The 19,521-nt window shown below is 40.4% G+C and overlaps 1 protein-coding gene across 1 annotated transcript; it reads left to right on the top strand.

The window, feature by feature from the left end:
- The first annotated feature begins 1,002 nt into the window (after positions 1–1,002).
- c1qtnf6b (C1q and TNF related 6b) lies at positions 1,003–18,879 on the top strand. Its single transcript, XM_003459346.5, has 3 exons — positions 1,003–1,175; positions 6,408–6,600; positions 16,540–18,879. Exons 2-3 carry the CDS (start codon positions 6,420–6,422, stop codon positions 17,085–17,087), a joined length of 729 nt encoding a protein of 242 aa, XP_003459394.2. The 5' UTR covers positions 1,003–1,175; positions 6,408–6,419; the 3' UTR covers positions 17,088–18,879.
- Positions 18,880–19,521: the final 642 nt, after the last annotated feature.

Genomic DNA, 19,521 nt, shown 5'->3' with positions numbered 1-19,521 from the left:
AGCATCAATTGAACAAGCCACTGATTACTTCTTAAATCTTTCAAACTTACAGTGTGGAACTTTGTATCTTCTGCCAGAAAGTACAAAGTTCATATTGTGAGAACAGGATGTGAGCTGGGTCACACAAAATTCCCCCGGCTTATCGTAACACACACTGTCCATAAAGGGACTGAGGGCTTTGACGAGCTGCCTGACCTATGATTATCATGGCTGCCTGCACCACTTTTAGCAGCCTTGGTTTTTTTTAAAGACACAAAGAAAATGTCAGTAACCTTTTTGTTAAGAACTAGAACAATTTGATATACCGATAAAACAAAATAATCAGAAAATAAATTAGCTAAATTATTTATTTTGTGCACACATGCACTTGGACCACCAGGACACCCAGATGATAGATACTCCCATGCCTGCTGGATTCATTCTGATATTCTGCAGCATATGTTTCACAGTAGATTGTTCCTCAAAAGAAGCTGCAGATGAGATCTTCAGTACACTTAGTGGAAAGGGATGCTGACTGTTTTACACTGAAAGACAGACATTTAGGGGACAAAATGCTGGTTATGCATTTTCACAGTGTTAACAGCAGCTACAGCAGGACTTTATGAAGGTGATAGTTTTGTAATGGAACAAATTAAATGAAAATATGTTGCTGCAGTCCAGAATCTGAGTCATGGGCATCTGTGCTGCCTGGACAGAAGTGAGCGATGACCTATATTAGAGTTTGGGTGGTGACAGCCCCTCATGCCACTTTTAGCTCCCTGTTATAAAACTCCTGGATGGAAGCACAGCTGCCTTGACTCTCTGTTAAGTAAGAGTGATGGATCTGGAGTTTAAGGAGAGAGAGAGAGAGAGAGAGAGAGAGAGAGAGAGAGAGAGAGAGAGAGAGAGAGAGAGAGAGAGACTATGTGTGGAGGAAGGGCTGCAGGAAATGAACACACCAGGGAGTAGGGAGTAACACTGACTTTATGTTATTTGATGAAAGAGGAGGATTTGTTGTGCTGTGTGTGAGGGTAGGTTATATACAGGAGTGGGAGGGAGGGAATGTGTGTGTATAGAGGAGAGAGAGAGAGAGAGAGAGAGAGAGAGAGAGAGAGAGAGAGGTTTCTTCTCAGTTGTTCCTCCTCTCAGTCTGACACCAGCAGTCTGCTTTTCCTCCTCGTCTGAGACTCCTGCAGGTAAGAAAAGCGACCAGACACTCTGACAAGATGTGACAGCGACTTTATGACAATCGACCTACTCTGCATCGTAATGCTGTACAAAAAAAAAGGAAAGAAACGGTGAATGGAGATAAAGAAAAAAGCAGCCGGCGGTGCGCTTGCAGAGACGTGCAGAGGCTGAAGAAGTTGTTCACAAGTCGCCAACTCAGCAGTAGTTTTTTTTTTTTTTTTTTTTTTTTTGTCTTTTGCAAACTTACCCCAGCAGCTATATCACCGCGCACGCTCTCACGCGCCGGCCCACTGCCCGACATTGCGTGCGTGTGCGCGCGTATGTGCTTTATCCGGAGTGCAGCTGCACGCCAAGTTGATGCTCTGGCGTTGTAGACGTGGCTTCTTAAACCAATTCATTATAACAGCTGCATGAGTGCAGTGTGTGTTGATCAGCTGATTAGTGGTTGTTACTTGTTATGATTCACAGACACACGCACGCACGCACGCACACGAACGCATTGGGGTGATGTATGTTGGTAGAGCATGATGTAAGAGATTAATTTTTGTTCCCGTTTGATGATATTAAACCAGCTATAAAATCTGACTAATTATTATTGCCTTTGTAGCTGCATAGCTTTCAGTAACTTTAAAACGTCTGTTGCACACTTTCTTTTCCTGCCTTAAAGCAAGCTGAACATGGGGCCTAATCAATTTGACAGCATGTTGCATAATGAAATAAGGCCAAGGGTGTGTCAGCCTGCTGTGTGCTTGCCCAAAATCTTCAAGTATAACTCATGTTTCTGTTTATCCCCCTTCACATTTCTGCAGTATTTTCAAATTTTGCTAAATACAGGAAACCCGCTGAATGGAACCTTATTACAAAGTCTTTAGTAAAGCACGTCATTAGTTTTCAAAAACCTAAGCATGTAAATGTAGAACTTATTAAAGACAGGTGGAGATTTAATTTTAAAACTGTAAGAAGCAATTTAGTAAGAATTGGCTGGGCTTATAAGACGCATCCTCTGCCATGGAGATCTGTGACAAATGTTACGGTCGTGCCAAGACGTGTTACCAAAAGCCACAAAAGGATAACACATGGTGCTGGAGGAAATGTCACTTCATTTTTTGGAGACTATGATATTAGTTATTAAAAATAAATAAATAAGTAGATATTCTTGGCAATCTGGTGAGTAGGGGTTGGGATATACCAGGTTAGACCAAAGTGGAGGACCTCAAGTGGTACTTTTAGGGGCAAATCCTAAACAATACCTTTAAATGCACTCATGCATCAAATAATGTTGCTACCCACGTTTAATGCTGGACCCTCACCTTTGCCATTTACAGTGACTGGCCTGAAGCCACATGATCACATTTCCAACCCATCCTGTTAAGCAGAATTGATATAACCTTGTTGGTGTTCATTTGTGTTGATATTCAGCTATCAGGGTGATGTGAGATATGCATCCTTTACATATGTGGCTGCATGCAGTCCTACAAAAAGGAACAGAGCTGGCCTGAAGGTGAGCATGGCATACATAGGGCAAAAGCTGATTGGTTTAATAGTGAGCCCCATGGACACTGCCCCCTGGTGATGGTTAATAGCTACAATACGTAGACATGGTCTGAAAAGCTATGCATAGGCTCTGCGTAGGACACACACATGACCATGATAGTCCCTTTAGTTGGTTCACTGATATGCATGTGGGCATTTGTACAGTATTTGGCCCTGGTGAAGTCAAGAAGCCAAAACATGTTGGCCGTTTTTATATGGCACAAATATTGCTGAAGCTTTGACCTGTTAAAGCTGTTTTCATGAACACTGCTGGAGCCCTGAACTGTTTTAGGACTTGTTAAGACAGAGGTACACACGTGTTGGTCCTTTCTGGTAACTTTGGCTTTCGCTCACACTGCAAACACATGCTTGTTACTGGTGAACTGCTAATTCTAAATGGATGTATCTGATATCCCCGTGTTGGTGTTGTTCCCATCATAATAATGTTGGTCCAGGATCAACATTGTAATTGTAATTTTTGTAATGTCATAACTTTGAGTTTTATATAAAACTCTCTTTGAGAACAAATGGTCAGCATTTTAAGCATTTTCTTTATTCATTTATATAATGAACAAATATTTTATTTAGTTTGCTTTGCTGTTGGCCAAATGTAGGTTGTTCATGTTGGTTTGCTAGCAATGGTTTTTAATTGCATTAGTTAACTTCTTGGCTTCTGCTAACGCTCACACAATGTCACTGGTTAGTTGTGAAGTTGATCTTTGACCAATGTTAGTGTCATAATGTAGGAACAACACCAACACAGAGATATCAGCTTGTGCTTCTGAATGAGCCATAGGTGTGAGTGAGTGTCCTTGTCTCTGTGTTTAGTCCTACACGCCACATGAGAGAAAGGACATCAGAACGACCCGATTCTTCTCATTATCTAAGGTTGAGGTGCGAAAGCTGCTTCAGAAAACCCAAGAAGATGCATCTTTTCTTCATCGCAGTGCACAGCAGCTGGGCACTGCCTCCACTGACCAAAACCTATAATTTCAACAAGTGTTTCCTATGTTGGGACTGCAGTAATATTACTTCCTGTCACTAAGGGTTGGATTTTTATAATCTGACAGGTTGCCAGTCAGTCAAGCAGAGTGTCTGCTGAGCGCTTCCCTGTCCTGTGTGCTGCGTTCCTGTGACACAGGACTTGCTGTAAAAATAAGCCACCCATTGGGGCACACTCTGGTAACCGGAGAGCAAATATACAGTAGCATGTGGGATTCTTTGAAGTCTGCAAAATGTATTTTTTTGTATGTCAACTGCAGTGAATCCACACTTGACAGCTCTCCAAGAAAAAAATCCAAATAATCACTTAGATTTTCCACACCAGCTCAACGTTCCAGCGTAAGCACTTTCAAGCTGCACCACTCATCCTCTTCTTATGGTTACTGCTTTGTGACAGAAATACAGCTTTAGTCTGGATTGTCTTTAAAGGGAACTGAAGGCCATTTCTTGTTGCATTCGCCACAGAATATTGCCAAAATGACAGAAATACAAATTCATATGATAAATCTGAGCCTAATTTTTCAGACATGTTGCAGAATAGAGCACAGATGCGTTGCGTGACATCTGACAGGCTGTAATAACGAGGCAGATAATAACTGTTATATTTTACTATCAGTAGTCAGATAAAAATGTTGGGGCAGCACTCCGGTTATTTCATTTTTCCTCACAGTCATGCACCATCCATCATCTCAAATCCTTTTAACATTCATCCATCACTGTAAAAACCTCAGAGAATCTGTCATCCGTCTCTTCCCTGTTTATTTCATTTCCTTAGTTTTCTCCTTTCTCACACAAACATTTCCTCTCGTTCTGTTATGTTGTTCCTTTTCAGAAGCATTGTGTTTGAGGATGAAAATGAAATAGATGAGAGGGAATAAGAGGAAAAGGTGAAAAATGCAGACCAGACAAGCACATGCGGTTTTGGTTTTATGGCCTAACAATACCACTCTCATGGGCTTCATTTCCTACAGCAGCAGGCCTCTAATTCTATCAAATAAACTTTTTTATAAAGACTGTTTTCAGAGACTTAGATGCTTCTCTGAGAAAACAGAAAATTACAACACATGTAAAGGGAAAAATATTAGATCAATATTCAGATTTTTACTGACTGATTGTTGATTGACTATTTTCTGTAGCTAGTAGTGTTGGGGAAAATGAGCACTCAAAGCACTTTATACAACATGTGTCATTCAGAAGCAAATCAGGGTTACCCAAGGATACTATGGCATGCAGACTGGAACAGCCAGGGGTCAATCAACCATCCTTCAAGTATTTAGATGGCCTGCTCCCATTCCTGAGCCACAGGCACCAATATGTAGTTAACAACAAACTGGGCAATTGATTCCAGTTTAATTTAATTTTTTTATAGTGCCAAATCACAACAACAGCCGCCTCGAGCAAAGTAAAGATAGTACAATAATAAAGAAAAAGCCAGACGACCCCCTATCAGCTAGCACTTGGTGATGGTGGGAAGGAAAATCTCCCTTTTAACAGAAGAAGCCTTGAGCAGAACCAGGCTGAGGGACGGGCGCAATCTGCCATGACCGGTTGGGGCAGCAGAAAACAAAATGTGCTGAGATCCAGCATGAGGGGTGCTCACTGTCCACCAGTCAGTGTTACATCCCCTGCTCCTTAGAGCTCACTGTAGAACCCAATGTAGACTAATCTTGAGATTTGCATTTAATACAACATCAAAGTTTGTGCCTCTAGTTGTGTAATGAAGCTCAAAGGAAAAGATTGTAGCATTCCCCTTTTAACCAGATGGATTTTATGGTCTTGTGTTTCTCTGTGGTTACACTTTCAGGGTGGGAGGGTCTGGCTGCCTCTGGGTTATGCAGCTTGGAAACATATGTACTCACTTTACCATAAAGCACTCTGGGTAAAGCATCAATCAAGTGTCATATTGTCTGTGTTATGGTTACTGTTACACAGGCACAAAATGATGGACAACTTTTGTTTTTTTTCTTCATAACCTTCAATTATGCACTCAAGTTTCATTTGTAATAAACAGTTTTGAAAAGATCCCCAACCAGTATAATAATTTTGTTTTATGTTGTGATCAAATTCCCAGCTTCAGAAAACTTTCTCACTCTTGTTTCTAGTCTATAGAAAGACTTATGTTTCACTTCTTAATCCTCTGGATACTATACGATAATCCTAAAATAACATGGTGTTTGATTTGAATTTGGGTTCTTAAATTTCAAAATGCCAAACATACTTTTAAGAAGTAGTACGGTGTTTTCAAGCCTTTGTTTTTGAGTACTTCTTGCTGCAACTCTAAAACCACAATGTCATGGTAAAATTGCATTGTAGTATATTATATCTTGTATAGATCACTAAATGTAGGTACACAATGGCTAATAAGGGCTGCGAGGGAAACCTGAGAATTACTGTCAATATTATTGTCTTCTGAGAAGATGCAGTTATAGTCCAGATTTATTGACCAGATTTCCACAGGAATGTGAAAAATACACCAACAACATAACTAACCCAAAAAAATGTTGGTTTGGGGCCTGATCTATTTTTCATTTTCAAATTCCTCTTGATTAGAGAGTAAAAACACCATTATTATTATATGAGCCATAAAGTTGCATGCATCTGTAAACTCTGCCATCACTATGGCATCATATGGACATACAGTTTAACATTGTCCTGGAGCATTACCATTATTTTGATCACTTATTTCTTTTCTTTCCTTCCTTCAGGTTGAGACAGCCATGTTGTCGGGGTGTTTCGGGCTGCTGTTGCTCCTCCCCTTGGTTTGCTGTGTCCCCTCCCCCTCCAGGTCTCCTTCCAGACTCTGCAGACGATGCTGCGACCAGCAAGATTCTCCCGCAGCCACGGCTCAGTATCAAATGCCTGAAGTCCGAACTGTCATTAACATGACCATCCTCAAAGGTACCAGGGACTTGAAAAGCTTCTGTTAAGCCCTGAAACACTGCTGATTACAGACTGCGTTCAGTTGATAATTGCAGCTTCACTTTGATGGTCAGGTACGGGACCTTCTGTAAATGATGCCATGATTGGAGAATTGTTGCTTGTTAATTTCCTAAAAAAAATCATTCACTCTTCAAAGTGTGTACTACGAGGGCTCTATTTTAAGCTGCATTTACAAAGTCTGTGCTTTTCCTTTTCCAGGTGTGTGTGTGTGTGTGTGTGTGTGTGTGTGTGTGTGTGTGTGTGTGTGTGTGTGAGACAAGAGTACTGCGTAATCAGGAGAGTAATCACATATCTATAATAATGGAATAGAGCTGCTAAGTGTAGCCATGCAGTGATGGCTGAGTGGAACTGAGAGTAAAATGAGAGATTGTCTGTGAAAAGGAAATTAGATACTCGCGTAACAGAAAGAATCTGGAACCACTTCAAAAATCAGCTGCTTTTTAACATTTTGTAAAGCAGCAGGCAGCCAAATACTAGTGACAAGGGTGGCTTTTCACAGTATCTGTGGTAGGAAATGTATATCAGTATCAACATATCAATGTATGCAAGGATGAATTTTCATTAAGGTGGAATGACATTGTGTTATAATAAATGAATCAGTCAACAAGCCAAAGCTCAAAGGCCAAGGGCCAAACAAAGGGAGTTTGCAGTTTGTTAAAAAGCACGTCACAATAATATATAGAGCTATAAAAAGCCTCCTGTCTTCTGCCACATAGAGGCCTCTCTGATAGATACTCAGGAATCCAGGCAACAGTAGAAGTGGTGACGCACATCCTGACCATCACAGACTTCTTGGACATTCTGTTAGGTAATTGGGCAAATAATATTACTTTTAATAGAGTTGAAAATATTTAAAATCCCATAAAAGCACCAACAGCACCAACATCAAAGAGGTCCAGTTCACTGATTTAAACAGACCGAGGGGTGGGCAGCATGGACACCCAACTTCGTGAACAAGATAAATCCAGAACACATCTACTGAGGACCAGCACTGGTGGCTGCTAGTATTTTTTCTGTATCAGGCTCTAAATATGTTTGTTTCTGCGGTAAAGTTCGACATTTTAACTTGGAGCCTACATAAACAGACTGCTACCTGTCTGTTATCATCTGAATTTCAGGAGTGGCACCACTCCTCCTTCACGCCCCCTCTGGCCTCAGGCTATTAAAGCCCCCTTCACCAATACCTGCTGTTCTCATTCTCATGCCCCACCCTTCCCCCCCATTTTCCCTCTCTTCTCCTCTCTTCCTTTACTTCATTCATTTCTCATTAGTACATGGGGATCTGCCCGGCCCGGGAGCCATTGCCAGTCCCCTTCGAGGCCTTCCCCAAACCGCAGCACCAGTTCACACTTCCTCGTCCCTCATCGCCCATCGTTACCGAGGATGTGGTCCCAGCTAGTGAAATGATACTGTGTTACTGGAGGTTACTAAGAGTCTTCATGGGGTTCAGAGTTTGAACCAATGGCAGGTTGTCCATACATCCAGTTCTGGACTGCATCTAACCTGAACTTATTCATGCAATGAGTTTTAAGAGAATCGGTAACTTGATTTGAAACTGGCTGTAGGATACTCAGACTTGGTCTAAACTAAACTCAAAGATAATTTCAACTTACAACCCAAAGTGGCCCATTTAGAGAGAGAAAAACACCATATAATTCATCAGGCTCTAGACTGCATTGCCAAGTAAGCAGGCAGTTACTTTGGTTTCCCAGAGTTTCAGTGGTCCAAAAAAGGCCTAGGTTGTCTTGTTGCAATAGTGTCTACTAATACTTACCAACTAAAGGGCAATATTAAAATAAATGTGAGAAACCTTAAAGTTTACCTGATCTTAAAGCTCTTTATCACAACCCATTTTCAGTATCACAAATATTTCTGAGCAAATTCTTCCCACATTGTGTATTTTCTTTAAAAAAACCAAAAACGTGGTTACTTCAATAACCACAAATTAACACCAGTACACTTGGGCTCGGTTACCCAGCTATAGACCCACATCAAGCAGAAAGTGGGGAAAAAGGACCAACAAAACATGTCCTGGTAACTTATAGACCTCAGGCCCACTTTAAATTAAAAAGAAGCGGATTAGATCAAACCTGGAACTGGTCCAGTTTGACTCCTTAATCTGCCCTCCTATAAACACTGAGGATCCTGTGCTTACTACACCTGATTACACAGTCAAATCCTTGACAGCCTGTTTGAGTTATTGTTACTGCAGGCAGTGAGGAAGGCCAACAGTGAAGATTTTAAGTGTCAGTGTTTGTGCATCTGTGTGGCTTTATCTGTGCATGCACATACTAGTACATATATATACAATGGAGGTAAGAGAAAGAGGGGGAAGTGTTATGAGAGATTCAGTGGGATTAAAAAGTGGGAATCAGTGGGATTTCCCAATGCAAGAGTTGCACAAATGGAATTGGAGAGGGATTTGCAAGAACATGTGTGTTTAATATGATAAGCCAGTCAGCCAACTCAGCCAGAGCCAAAGCGATCCAGATGATGTGTCATCACTCCGTTGTTTTATCTGTTGGTTCTTTGATTACCGGACATGCCAAGTCTGTTCTGACCCACAATCAGCCCGTAAACCAGTCCAACCATTGAACCACAAAAATGTCTCTGCTGGTCTATCATTAAGCTACTCACATGCAAACACAGTTCAAGTGTTTTTGTGCCATGGCACAACTTTCCTCATCAACTGTAATTTCATGGACCCAGTGGGGAGTCAAAATGTGAAGCAACTTTGCATTGCACAGCAACAAACTGAACTAAGTGCATGATCAAAAATGCTGTAGTATGTGCTGTTGGTTTTACTCAAACAGTGTAACCATAGTCAGTAAGAACATCTCAGTTTGAGAGACACTAGGCTGCCAAATTTCTCAAAAGAAACCCGAACCTTCAGTTATGGGCAAATCAGAATTTACACCCACACATTTTTCTTTAGTAGCATTACATTGAAAAGTTAATTTGGTGTCTTGATCCATCCTCAAACGTCCAGGTGAAGAAATCCCAGAAACCTGATTCTGTTCATCTGGACATTGTGTTTTTATTGGTAGAAACAAGGAGGGGGCCTAATGGTGCATTTTAAACATCTTACAACTGCAGCATTTAACCAGCTCTCTGTGAATGGTACTCATGGCCATCCATCAAAGGTCATGACAATTTGCATATTAATAATCATAAAACTGAACTCACGGCCTATTGTTGCTCAGTGGTGCTCATATTAACAAATGTACTGTTTATAAGGTTGGGGAAACCTGCAGTCAACTGAGACTGAAGAAATCACCTGGATGACTGAGTGAAAATGCAACATTCAGACAAACAGAATCAGCTCTCTGGGAAAAAGTTCTGTTGTTCACCTTTAGGGCTGTGCATGGTGAATCACCCACCTATATTAGCAAACTTTTGTATCCATATGTCACCAGCAGGACTCACAGGTCTTCTGATCAGGGCTTGTTATTCATCCTGAAATATTAGCCATCATAATAATTACTTTGTACCTCTGACGGCTTCTTCAAGGTCAAATAAGACCAAACTTTCATAAAAGGTCTTTATCGCTAAAACTATGCTTAAAAATCTGTTGCCTTAGTTTGTATTTGCAACATTTAGGTATTGTCTAAATACACGTTATAGTTTCCATCCAATTATCAGGTCACATTTGACCTCTGACCTTTCAAGTCTGCCTTTCTGTCAAGTTGATTCCAAAATGCATGGCTTTGGAGTTAAGTCTTGGTGTCGTGCAATGTTGCTTAATTTTTGTGATTGGATCTTCTGTTTGTTTCTATGAAACCCTGCAGTTTAACATTTGCTGCTTTCAGTGTCAGTGTACTTTCAGTTCCTAAATTAACATGTTTATCTTAAGTTTATCTTTTAAGTTGCTCAACTTGTGGGTCTTGATCCACTTTTGGACTCTAGATTCATTCCAAGTAAATCAAAAGCAAATGAAAAGAAGTGTTGCTTGAAATGTACTGGATACACAGGACAGCAGTGTCCACATTGGCTAATCAGTGCTTTTGTAAGTGCATGTGACTCTCTTTGATAACAAGTTTATTGTTGCAGTCATTCCTGAATATTTACAGCAATTCTCATTTAACTTTCCACTTGTAACTGCTGTTACAATCTCCGTCCATACTGCCATGTATACCACTTTTGAGGCCTCAGGCCTGGGAAAGGAACACCGTCTGATCTTTTTCCAGACATTCAGTGACTCATAACCATCTGATCGTAATAGACCTGGATGGCCGCTAACTTTCTGCTTCTTAATTCAGATAAAACTGAGGTTATTGTACTCGGCCCTGAAAATCTTAGAAATATGGTATCTAAGCAGATTCTTACTCTGGATGGCATTACCTTGGCCTCCAGTAACACTGTGAGAAACCTTGGAGTCATTTTTGACCAGGACATGTCCTTCAATGCACATATTAAACAAATATGTAAGACTGCTTTCTTCCATTTGCGCAACATCTCTAAAATTAGAAATATCCTGTCTCAGAGTGATGCTGAAAAACTAGTTCATGCATTTATTACTTCCAGGCTGGACTACTGTAATTCACTATTATCAGGAAGTCCTAAAAACTCGCTGAGAAGCCTTCAGCTGATCCAAAATGCTGCAGCAAGAGTACTGACAGGGACTAGAAAGAGAGAGCATATTTCTCCTGTTTTGGCTTCCCTTCATTGGCTTCCTGTTAAATCCAGAATTGATTTCAAAATCCTGCTCCTCACATACAAGGTCTTAAATAATCAGGCCCCATCTTATCTTAATGACCTTGTAGTACCATATCACCCTATTAGAGCACTTCGCTCTTGCACTGCAGGCCTACTTGTTGTTCCTAGAGTATTTAAAAGTAGAATGGGAGGCAGAGCCTTCAGTTTTCAGGCCCCTCTTCTGTGGAACCAACTTCCAGTTTGGATTCGGGAGACAGACACTATCTCTACTTTCAAGATTAGGCTTAAAACTTTCCTTTTTGCTAAAGCATATAGTTAGGGCTGGACCAGGTGACCCTGAATCCTCCCTTAGTTATGCTGCAATAGACGTAGGCTGCCGGGGATTCCCATGATGCATTGAGTTTTTCCCTTCCAGTCACCTTTCTCACTCACTATGTGCTAATAGACCTCTCTGCATCGAATCATATCTGTTATTAATCTCTGTCTCTCTTCCACAGCATGTCTTTCATCCTGTTTTCCTTCTTTCACCCCAACCGGTCGCAGCAGATGGCCGCCCCTCCCTGAGCCTGGTTCTGCCGGAGGTTTCTTCCTGTTAAAAGGGAGTTTTTCCTTCCCACTGTCGCCAAAGTGCTTGCTCATAGGGGGTCATATGATTGTTGGGTTTTTCTCTGTATTTATTATTGTGCTATCTACTGTACAATATAAAGCGCCTTGAGGCGACTTTTGTTGTGATTTGGCGCTATATAAATAAAATTGAATTGAATTGAATTGAATTAATATCCTAAACCTACAGACAGAGTCATAGACCTGTATTTGCCTACAAGAAAAGCAACAGATGGTTCATTTATTTCAGAAGTTTTAGTGATATTTAAAATACTATTCTATGCTATCTAGTGGATGTATTAAAATGGGCGCATGAAAGTTAGTAATTGAATTAAAACCCATTCCCTAAAAGTGTATATTTCACACTTAGTTACTGTTACATGTTGCAAAATACTTAGATGAGAAAAAAACCCATTGTGTATATATATATATATATATATATATATATATATATATATATATATATATATAATAGTTTCCAGTCCAAAGAAACAATGGGGTTTTTTCCCATCTAAGTATTTTGCAACATGTAACAGTAACTATGTATTATTGCCAGATAAGTCACTTACTGTAGGTCATTGTGACCAGATGTGCTGCTAAGCTACTGTTTGTGGAAACTGCTGTAACTCTTCTCAGGACTTTTTTGTTTGGATGCTGGTCACAGCTGGAGATGTCACTGTGGCTCTGTGGAGAGGATGAGCAGTGTTTACCTCTACAGGAAGTGTTGGTCATGGTGAAAGAGGGAAGCACTGTGGCTTCTTCCTGTGGGGTTTAGCGATCCCAGAGGTGTTTAACTCATAACCACAGTTTTAGCTGCCTAAAGTAATGCAAAGCAAGCTCAGCAAGACTTCGCAAAAAGTTATACTTACAGGTTTCTTTTCATCACCCTATAACCTCAGAGCCTCTCAAAACTGACAAAACTATCATACACCAGTTTTGGGTTTTTTTGTCTAAAAGCAAAAAATCTATAGTGTAATCTTCTCTTTTCTATATTTTTTGGGCCTTTTTATGACTTCATTTTGATAGAGACAATAAAGACTGACAGGAAAGTGGGGGAAAGACAGAGAGGAAGACATGCAGCAAAGGGCCACGGGTAAGACTCAAACCCTGACCGGCCACTCTCAGCCGTGCAGCATATGGACGCTTGCTCAGTCCATATCTATAGTGTAATGTCTTTGTACAGGCACTACAGTATTTAGGAGAAAACCCCAAGCAATAATATAATTCCAGTATCTTCCAAACAATTAACACCACTAGCCTGAACTCTTGATCATGAACTCTTGGCATGTGGTCTGAAACTTTTGATCAGCTGGAAAACAGCCTGTTTCAGTTTAAACGTTGTTTTCAATAAATTGCATGCTCAAAAATGTTTTGTCTCATTCCCATTTCTTCTTGTTGCATGTTGAAGCTCTGCTTGGAACCTTGTTAAGATCCAACCATGCAAAATATGATTTTTTTTTTTTTGCCGTTTTTCAAGCTGTCTTAAACTTTTGATCAGGACTGTACAAGGCAGGATGGAGCCGTAGTTTCATGTTGTTTACGCCAAGTTCTGACCGCACCATCTGAACGTTGCAGCAGAAATTGAGATTCATCAGACCAGGCAACATTTTTTCAGTCTTCTATTGCCCAATTTAGATGAGTCTGTGTAAAAATTGTAGCCAAAAGCCCACACTGTGATCCTTTGCTGCTGTAGCCATTCTGCTGCAAGGGTAGACATCTTGTGCATTCATGATGACTGTTTTTTTGAGTTACTGTTGCCTTCTTATCAGCTCAAAGCTGTCTGGCCATTTCCCGCTGACCTCTGACATCAACAAATCAGTTTCGCCCAGAGAAACGCTGTTCACTGGATATTTTATCTGTTTCGGACCATTCTCTGTAAACCCTACACATGGTTGTTTTGGAAAATCCCAGAAGATCATCAGTTTCTGAAATAATCAGCCCATCTAGAACCAAAAACTATGCCACTTTTAGAGTCACGTAAATAACCTTTCTTCTCCATTCTGATTCTCAGTTTTAAACTCAGCAGGTTGTCTCGACCACGTCTACATTCCTAAATGCACTAGGCTTCCTCCATGTGATAGGCTGATTAGATATTTGCATTAACGAGCAGTTGAATAGGTTTAATGAAGTGGCCAGTCAGTATATATGGCAGAAAATGGGGAGCGTGCTTGCCTTTAGGCTTGTCAAGCCAGTTTTGAATTGGCCTAGAATATTGCTATAATAAAGTTGCATGTAGATCCTTGATGATAGATTTGAGCCAACTCTGCTGTCAGCTGAAAGTGAAAATGGTCACCCACTTTTCATCCGCTAATTTCAGTAAGCTGCACTGTTCCTAAATTAGCTTCTGTTTATGTATGACTGAGTCTTTTCTTGGCTCACATCTTTTTACAGCTGTTCCACAGCGATATGGTGATGGCATGTAGGAAGGCTTACCGAATAAGCAGTGTCACTTGACATGCAAATGTACAATCAGCTCAAAAGTATTCTCTTGTGTTTCGGGAATAATAGCACCACTCAAAATGTTCGCTAAATAGAGACATTTCAGTCAGTACTGACAACAGGAGGACACAAAATCTCATTAATCATTTTTAGAGCTTGTTGTCACATCGCATTTAAATTTAAAATCCAGAGGACGATTTGGTGGCATGTGGTGGCAGCTTAGCAGAATCCACCAGGGAAGACGGATATAAACAAAAAAAGAGCAAATAAAAACTAGGAAAACATATCCTAGCAATTTTTTAAAAACATTATATTTTAAGCTGAACATGCACCAATCAGGTATGATACTATGACTACTGACAGGTGAAGTGAATAAAACTGATTATCTCTTCATGATGGCACCTGCCAGTGGCTGGGATATATTAGGGAGCAAGAAAACATTGTGTTCTCATAGTTCATGTGTTTGATTGAAGGACCATACTGTGATGACTTGGTCAGAGCATCTCCAAAATTGCAGCTCTTGTGTGGTGTTCCTGGTGACCTAGTCTCATGAATCACGTTTTCTTTTAAATCAAGCAGATGGCAGTGTGTGAGTGATGCACTATGGGAAGAAGACCAGCTGGCAGAGGCAGTGTGATGCTTCGGGCAATGTTCTGCTGAGAAACCTTGGATCCTGGCATGCATGTGGATGTTACCTTAACATCCTACCTAAGCACTGTTACAGACCATGTACACCCTTTCATGGAAATGGTGTTCCCTGATGACTGGAGCCTCTTCCAGCAGGATAATGCTCCCTGCCACAAAGCAAAAGTGCTTCATGAATGGTTTGAGGAGCACAACAGTGAGTTTGGGGTGTTGACTTGACATTCAAATTCCCCAGATCTAATTCCAATTGAGCATCTGTGGGATGTGCTGGACAAACAAGTCCAATCCATGTAGGTCGCACCTCGCAACTTCCAGGACATAAAGGGTCTGCTGCTGACATTTTGGCGCCAGATACCACAGCACACCTTCAGGAGTCTAGTGGAGTCCATGCCTTGATGGGTCAGGGCTGTTTTAGCAGCAAAAGGGGGACCAACACAATATTAGACAGGTGGTCTTGTTATGTTATGACTGATTGGTGCATTTAATTCATACACCAATCAGTTTGTATGGCCAAAAGGGAGGCAAATTAAAGGAAGCAAGGCTAGATGACCATTTTGATACCTTTGGATTGCACCAACCCCTATTTGTTCTTTTATGGAAGATTTTATGAAACAGTGCGCTCCACTGTCACCACGAAAGCTCCAAGTCAGTTTTAGAATAATGATGCTCATTCCTCCAGTAGAGCTCATGTCTCAGGGTGTCTGCAGACTTTAAAGCAGTTCACCTTCAGATGCCTGGAACAGCAGCAGAAAAAGGAGAAATAAATGTGTTTAAATGAAATTATTACAGTTCCTTCTTGGCTGTGATTACTTCAAATTTAATGAGGCAGTAGATTCTGGAAACAAATGCTTTTTACAGACATGCTATCCTCACAAGGTCTACCTGAACATTCCGTCTTAAAGCCCACGAGGAGGTCAAGTTTAAAATAAGCACTACTTTGAATGAAAGAGTTCCTTTAGATTTATAAGCAGGATTTGAAATGTCAGATATAAAAGGTTTACTGGAATTTGTTACTGTTTCTAGATTTGTAGTCACTATGAAAAATTTCAGGCTTAATGGTACTGTGCGCACAATAAAACGGAGACCTGAAAATGGAAGAGTTGAGAGAAAATCTTTGATTCCAACTAAATGCTGCACTTTGCTAAATGGCAAGATCACTTTGTGTTCTCGGAAGAAAAAAACATCTGGTGCAGTCAGCTGGGAATAAATTAATGTGGTCTTGACACGCCTTTGCTATTAATGGGTACAGTGAGCACCAGTATATCTCACTTTGCAAAAGCTAACCTCTTCCTTATTAAAATGTCTGTTAACAGCTTCAAGCCAAATGTATCATATTTGATACATGTGTTGAGACTGTGAGTTTTTGAGACTTCTACTCATATAAACTCATATATGAAATTTAAAAATGAAAGATTTCATCAGAAGGTTTACTAAACACTATATTTTCAAGAATATAGAATTTTCTGGCAATTATTTCACTGTTCAGGCTTTAAAGGGTTAAAATATTCAAACATGCAAATCAAGCTTGTGGGTTTTCTGTCTTCCTCCCTTTAGGTGATAAAGGAGACAAAGGAGACAAAGGTACACCCGGAAAACCAGGTCTGGAGGGCCCTCCCGGCTACCGAGGCCCCATGGGCCCTAAAGGCAGCAAAGGCCAAGCAGGCGCACCCGGAGACGCCTGCAAGATCCCTCACTCTTCTTTCTCTGTGGGACGCCGCAAGTCCCTGCACAGCCTGGACTACTACCAGGCGCTGGTGTTTGACACTGTGTTTGTCAACCTCTACGAGCACTTTAACATGTTCAAAGGCAAGTTCTACTGCTACGTGCCCGGGATCTACTTCTTCAACGTCAATATCCACACGTGGAATTTTAAGGAGACATACCTCCACCTGATGCACAACGACAAGGAGCAGGTGATCCTGTACGCTCAGCCCAGCGAGAGGTCCATCATGCAGAGTCAGAGCGTCATGCTGGATCTGGCTCTGAATGATGAGGTCTGGGTGCGGCTCTACAAAAGAGAGCGGGAGAACGCCATTTACAGCGACGACGTGGATGTTTACATCACCTTCAACGGATACCTGGTGGCTCCCAGCATCCAGTGAAGAGAAGGCAGGATGGGCAGGCTGCGTGGGTTCGATTATTAAGTCTTTTTCCCAGGGATATTACTTTGTGCCAAGAAACAGGGACTTGCTAGCGCACAAATCAATTTAGGTGCTTAAATATTCCTTTCAATCCAGAGAGGAAAATGTTGTTTTGTTAAATAAAGACGGCCCAAAATGCTTAAACCTAAACCTTAAAAAGAAAAAGGAAAGAAGTGGCACAACTGGTACAGCATAGGGGAAAAAAGTTAAAATAATTTCTTTGCACTAGAAATACTTTATCGTACAAAGATCTTACTTTTTGTGCCATTTTCCGTGATCACCCGCTTTCAGGTACTTTTTAATAAGACGTTACACCGATTTTTCAGGAATTTAAAATCTGTGCAATCAGTTTTATGTGACATTTATGGTGTGATGCCTCTTAGCAACATAGAATCTGTCAGAGTGAAATGCATTGTGACAGTCGGCTATTCATTAAACAAATGTCCTCTTTCACAGAAGCAATTTAAAATGTCAGTTCATCCAAATTACAAAAACGTCCCACATCCACCACCATTCCACCAACTGTATGTAGCCATGCAGAAATGGAAATGCTGAAGCTACAAGATCCACTGTCCTAATATAAAATGATTGCAAATACATTAGGCAACTCCATGAAACATCACCAGCTTACAGACACAAGGTCGATTTGAAGCATTGCATAACTTCAGGTGCTTTACAGGAAATGATTACATTATGGAGTGACTTAAACACATTTGACTTCCAGGCTTTACACATTATACTGTAATTTACTCAAAGTAGAATTTACTCACTGCAAGTAACCGAATACTTAAAATTACTTTACAGGTTTCTTGCAAAAGCCTGACTTGTTACCCTCTTATTCTAGTCTACCTGCCAGTAAATATAATTACATTGTAATTTCATATAAAATACACTGAATTACGCCCTTAGTTGTGAGTTTTATTACAAAATGCTACCAAATATTTGCAGAAACATCCCAATCTTTAATGCAAAACACTGTCAGAGATCATACACGGGGAATCAGACAGCACAGCAAACAATCCAAATGAGGTCCAGGGAAAAGGCAAAGATCATCGAGCAGTTCAGAGGTCATGCATGAGAATGCAAAATACAAACATCCGGGACAAACCACAGGGAACATGAGCAATAATAAAAAAATACAAACGAAATCAGCGTCAATCTCAAGAAGGAAAAATAATAATACAGATAAATATTTGCAAACATCATAATTTGTTTGTCAAAACAAAACAACCAAACATAAACTAGCAATTGTAATTATATTTACCTACAAATACTTAACAGCAATAAGATCATTTAGGTGGAGTCATTCTCATTCTCACTCATTGCTATTGAACTGCAGCCCCTTTTTTTTTTTTTTCAACTGGATCACAATGGCTGCTAGCATACTCCTTATCTGCTCTCATACATTACAAAAATCATAATCCAACTTGAGTGCTTTTATTTGCAGTGACATGGCATGAAAATATTGCAAAACTTGATTTACATTATTGTCCTTTTGTAATTTTGGTGAGCTGACCACTTTTCCAGCATATGAAAATACATGTGGTGCTTTATCAAATGCAGGAATGTATTTGACAGTTATTGATTATTGTTTTAGGGACTTGAGGCTGCAGAGCAGTTTATGTAAATACCTGTAAATGAGCTTTCTGTAATAGCTTTAATATGTTTTACCACTTAAGCTGTTGGGGCTGGACTGTCTATGTCTGCGTGTGTGTGTTTATATAACATATAAAAACAATATTTCCTTCACTAACCAAGTCTCTACTCATTTGTGTTAATGAGAAACAAAAAGAGCTGTATATTGTGTCAAGATTTAAAATAGTTTTTTTTGTGTGTTAACATTTCTGGAAGATTTTCCTCACCTATCTAATTCTCTTCATGTTGCCCTCCAGATTAGTGCTTGGCCACTCAACCTTATGAGGGGAATGATATTTGTGATCAAACCTGAAAACTGGCCAGATTTCTAAAATAAACAAACAAACTAGCAAACAAAAACCTCAAACTCTGAGAGACAGCGTCAGTCCACAGCATGCCAGCTCCATCTGTTTGGCCATATATCTCCCATTAGCTGTAATGTCGTCCTCAGGGAGGCTCGGGGAGGAAAGGCAGACTGCAGCACTGTAAATACTTTAAGCCTTCGGTGGAGATCCGAAAACTGTGATGGGAAACAAAGCAGGACAGCTTTCCTGGATCATCAGTCCAGACTAGTGGAGGCTGTTCCAACATGCACAGCAGGCAAGCTGTTAGTTCAAATGAGCACTTTAGGGGTTTAATTTGGTTTGGTTTAGCTTTTCCTACTATGTTCTGCTATTACAGACGGAATATTTACATGCAAATAAATGGGTCAAAATGTATATTTGAGTAGGTAACTAAAAGATACTCTTTGCATCAAAGG

Source organism: Oreochromis niloticus, linkage group LG6, assembly GCF_001858045.2.
Source record: "Oreochromis niloticus isolate F11D_XX linkage group LG6, O_niloticus_UMD_NMBU, whole genome shotgun sequence".
Lineage (NCBI taxonomy): Eukaryota > Metazoa > Chordata > Actinopteri > Cichliformes > Cichlidae > Oreochromis > Oreochromis niloticus.
Note: the sequence above shows the minus strand (reverse complement) of the source record. Positions and strands in the feature narration are given on the sequence as shown.

Bases quoted from the DNA above. Each gene is read 5' to 3' on its own strand.
- c1qtnf6b (XM_003459346.5), top strand. From the start codon at position 6,420: ATGTTGTCGGGGTGTTTCGGGCTGCTGTTGCTCCTCCCCTTGGTTTGC. The intron at 6,601-16,539 runs GTACCAGGGACT...TCCTCCCTTTAG, and splicing joins TAACATGACCATCCTCAAAG to GTGATAAAGGAGACAAAGGA.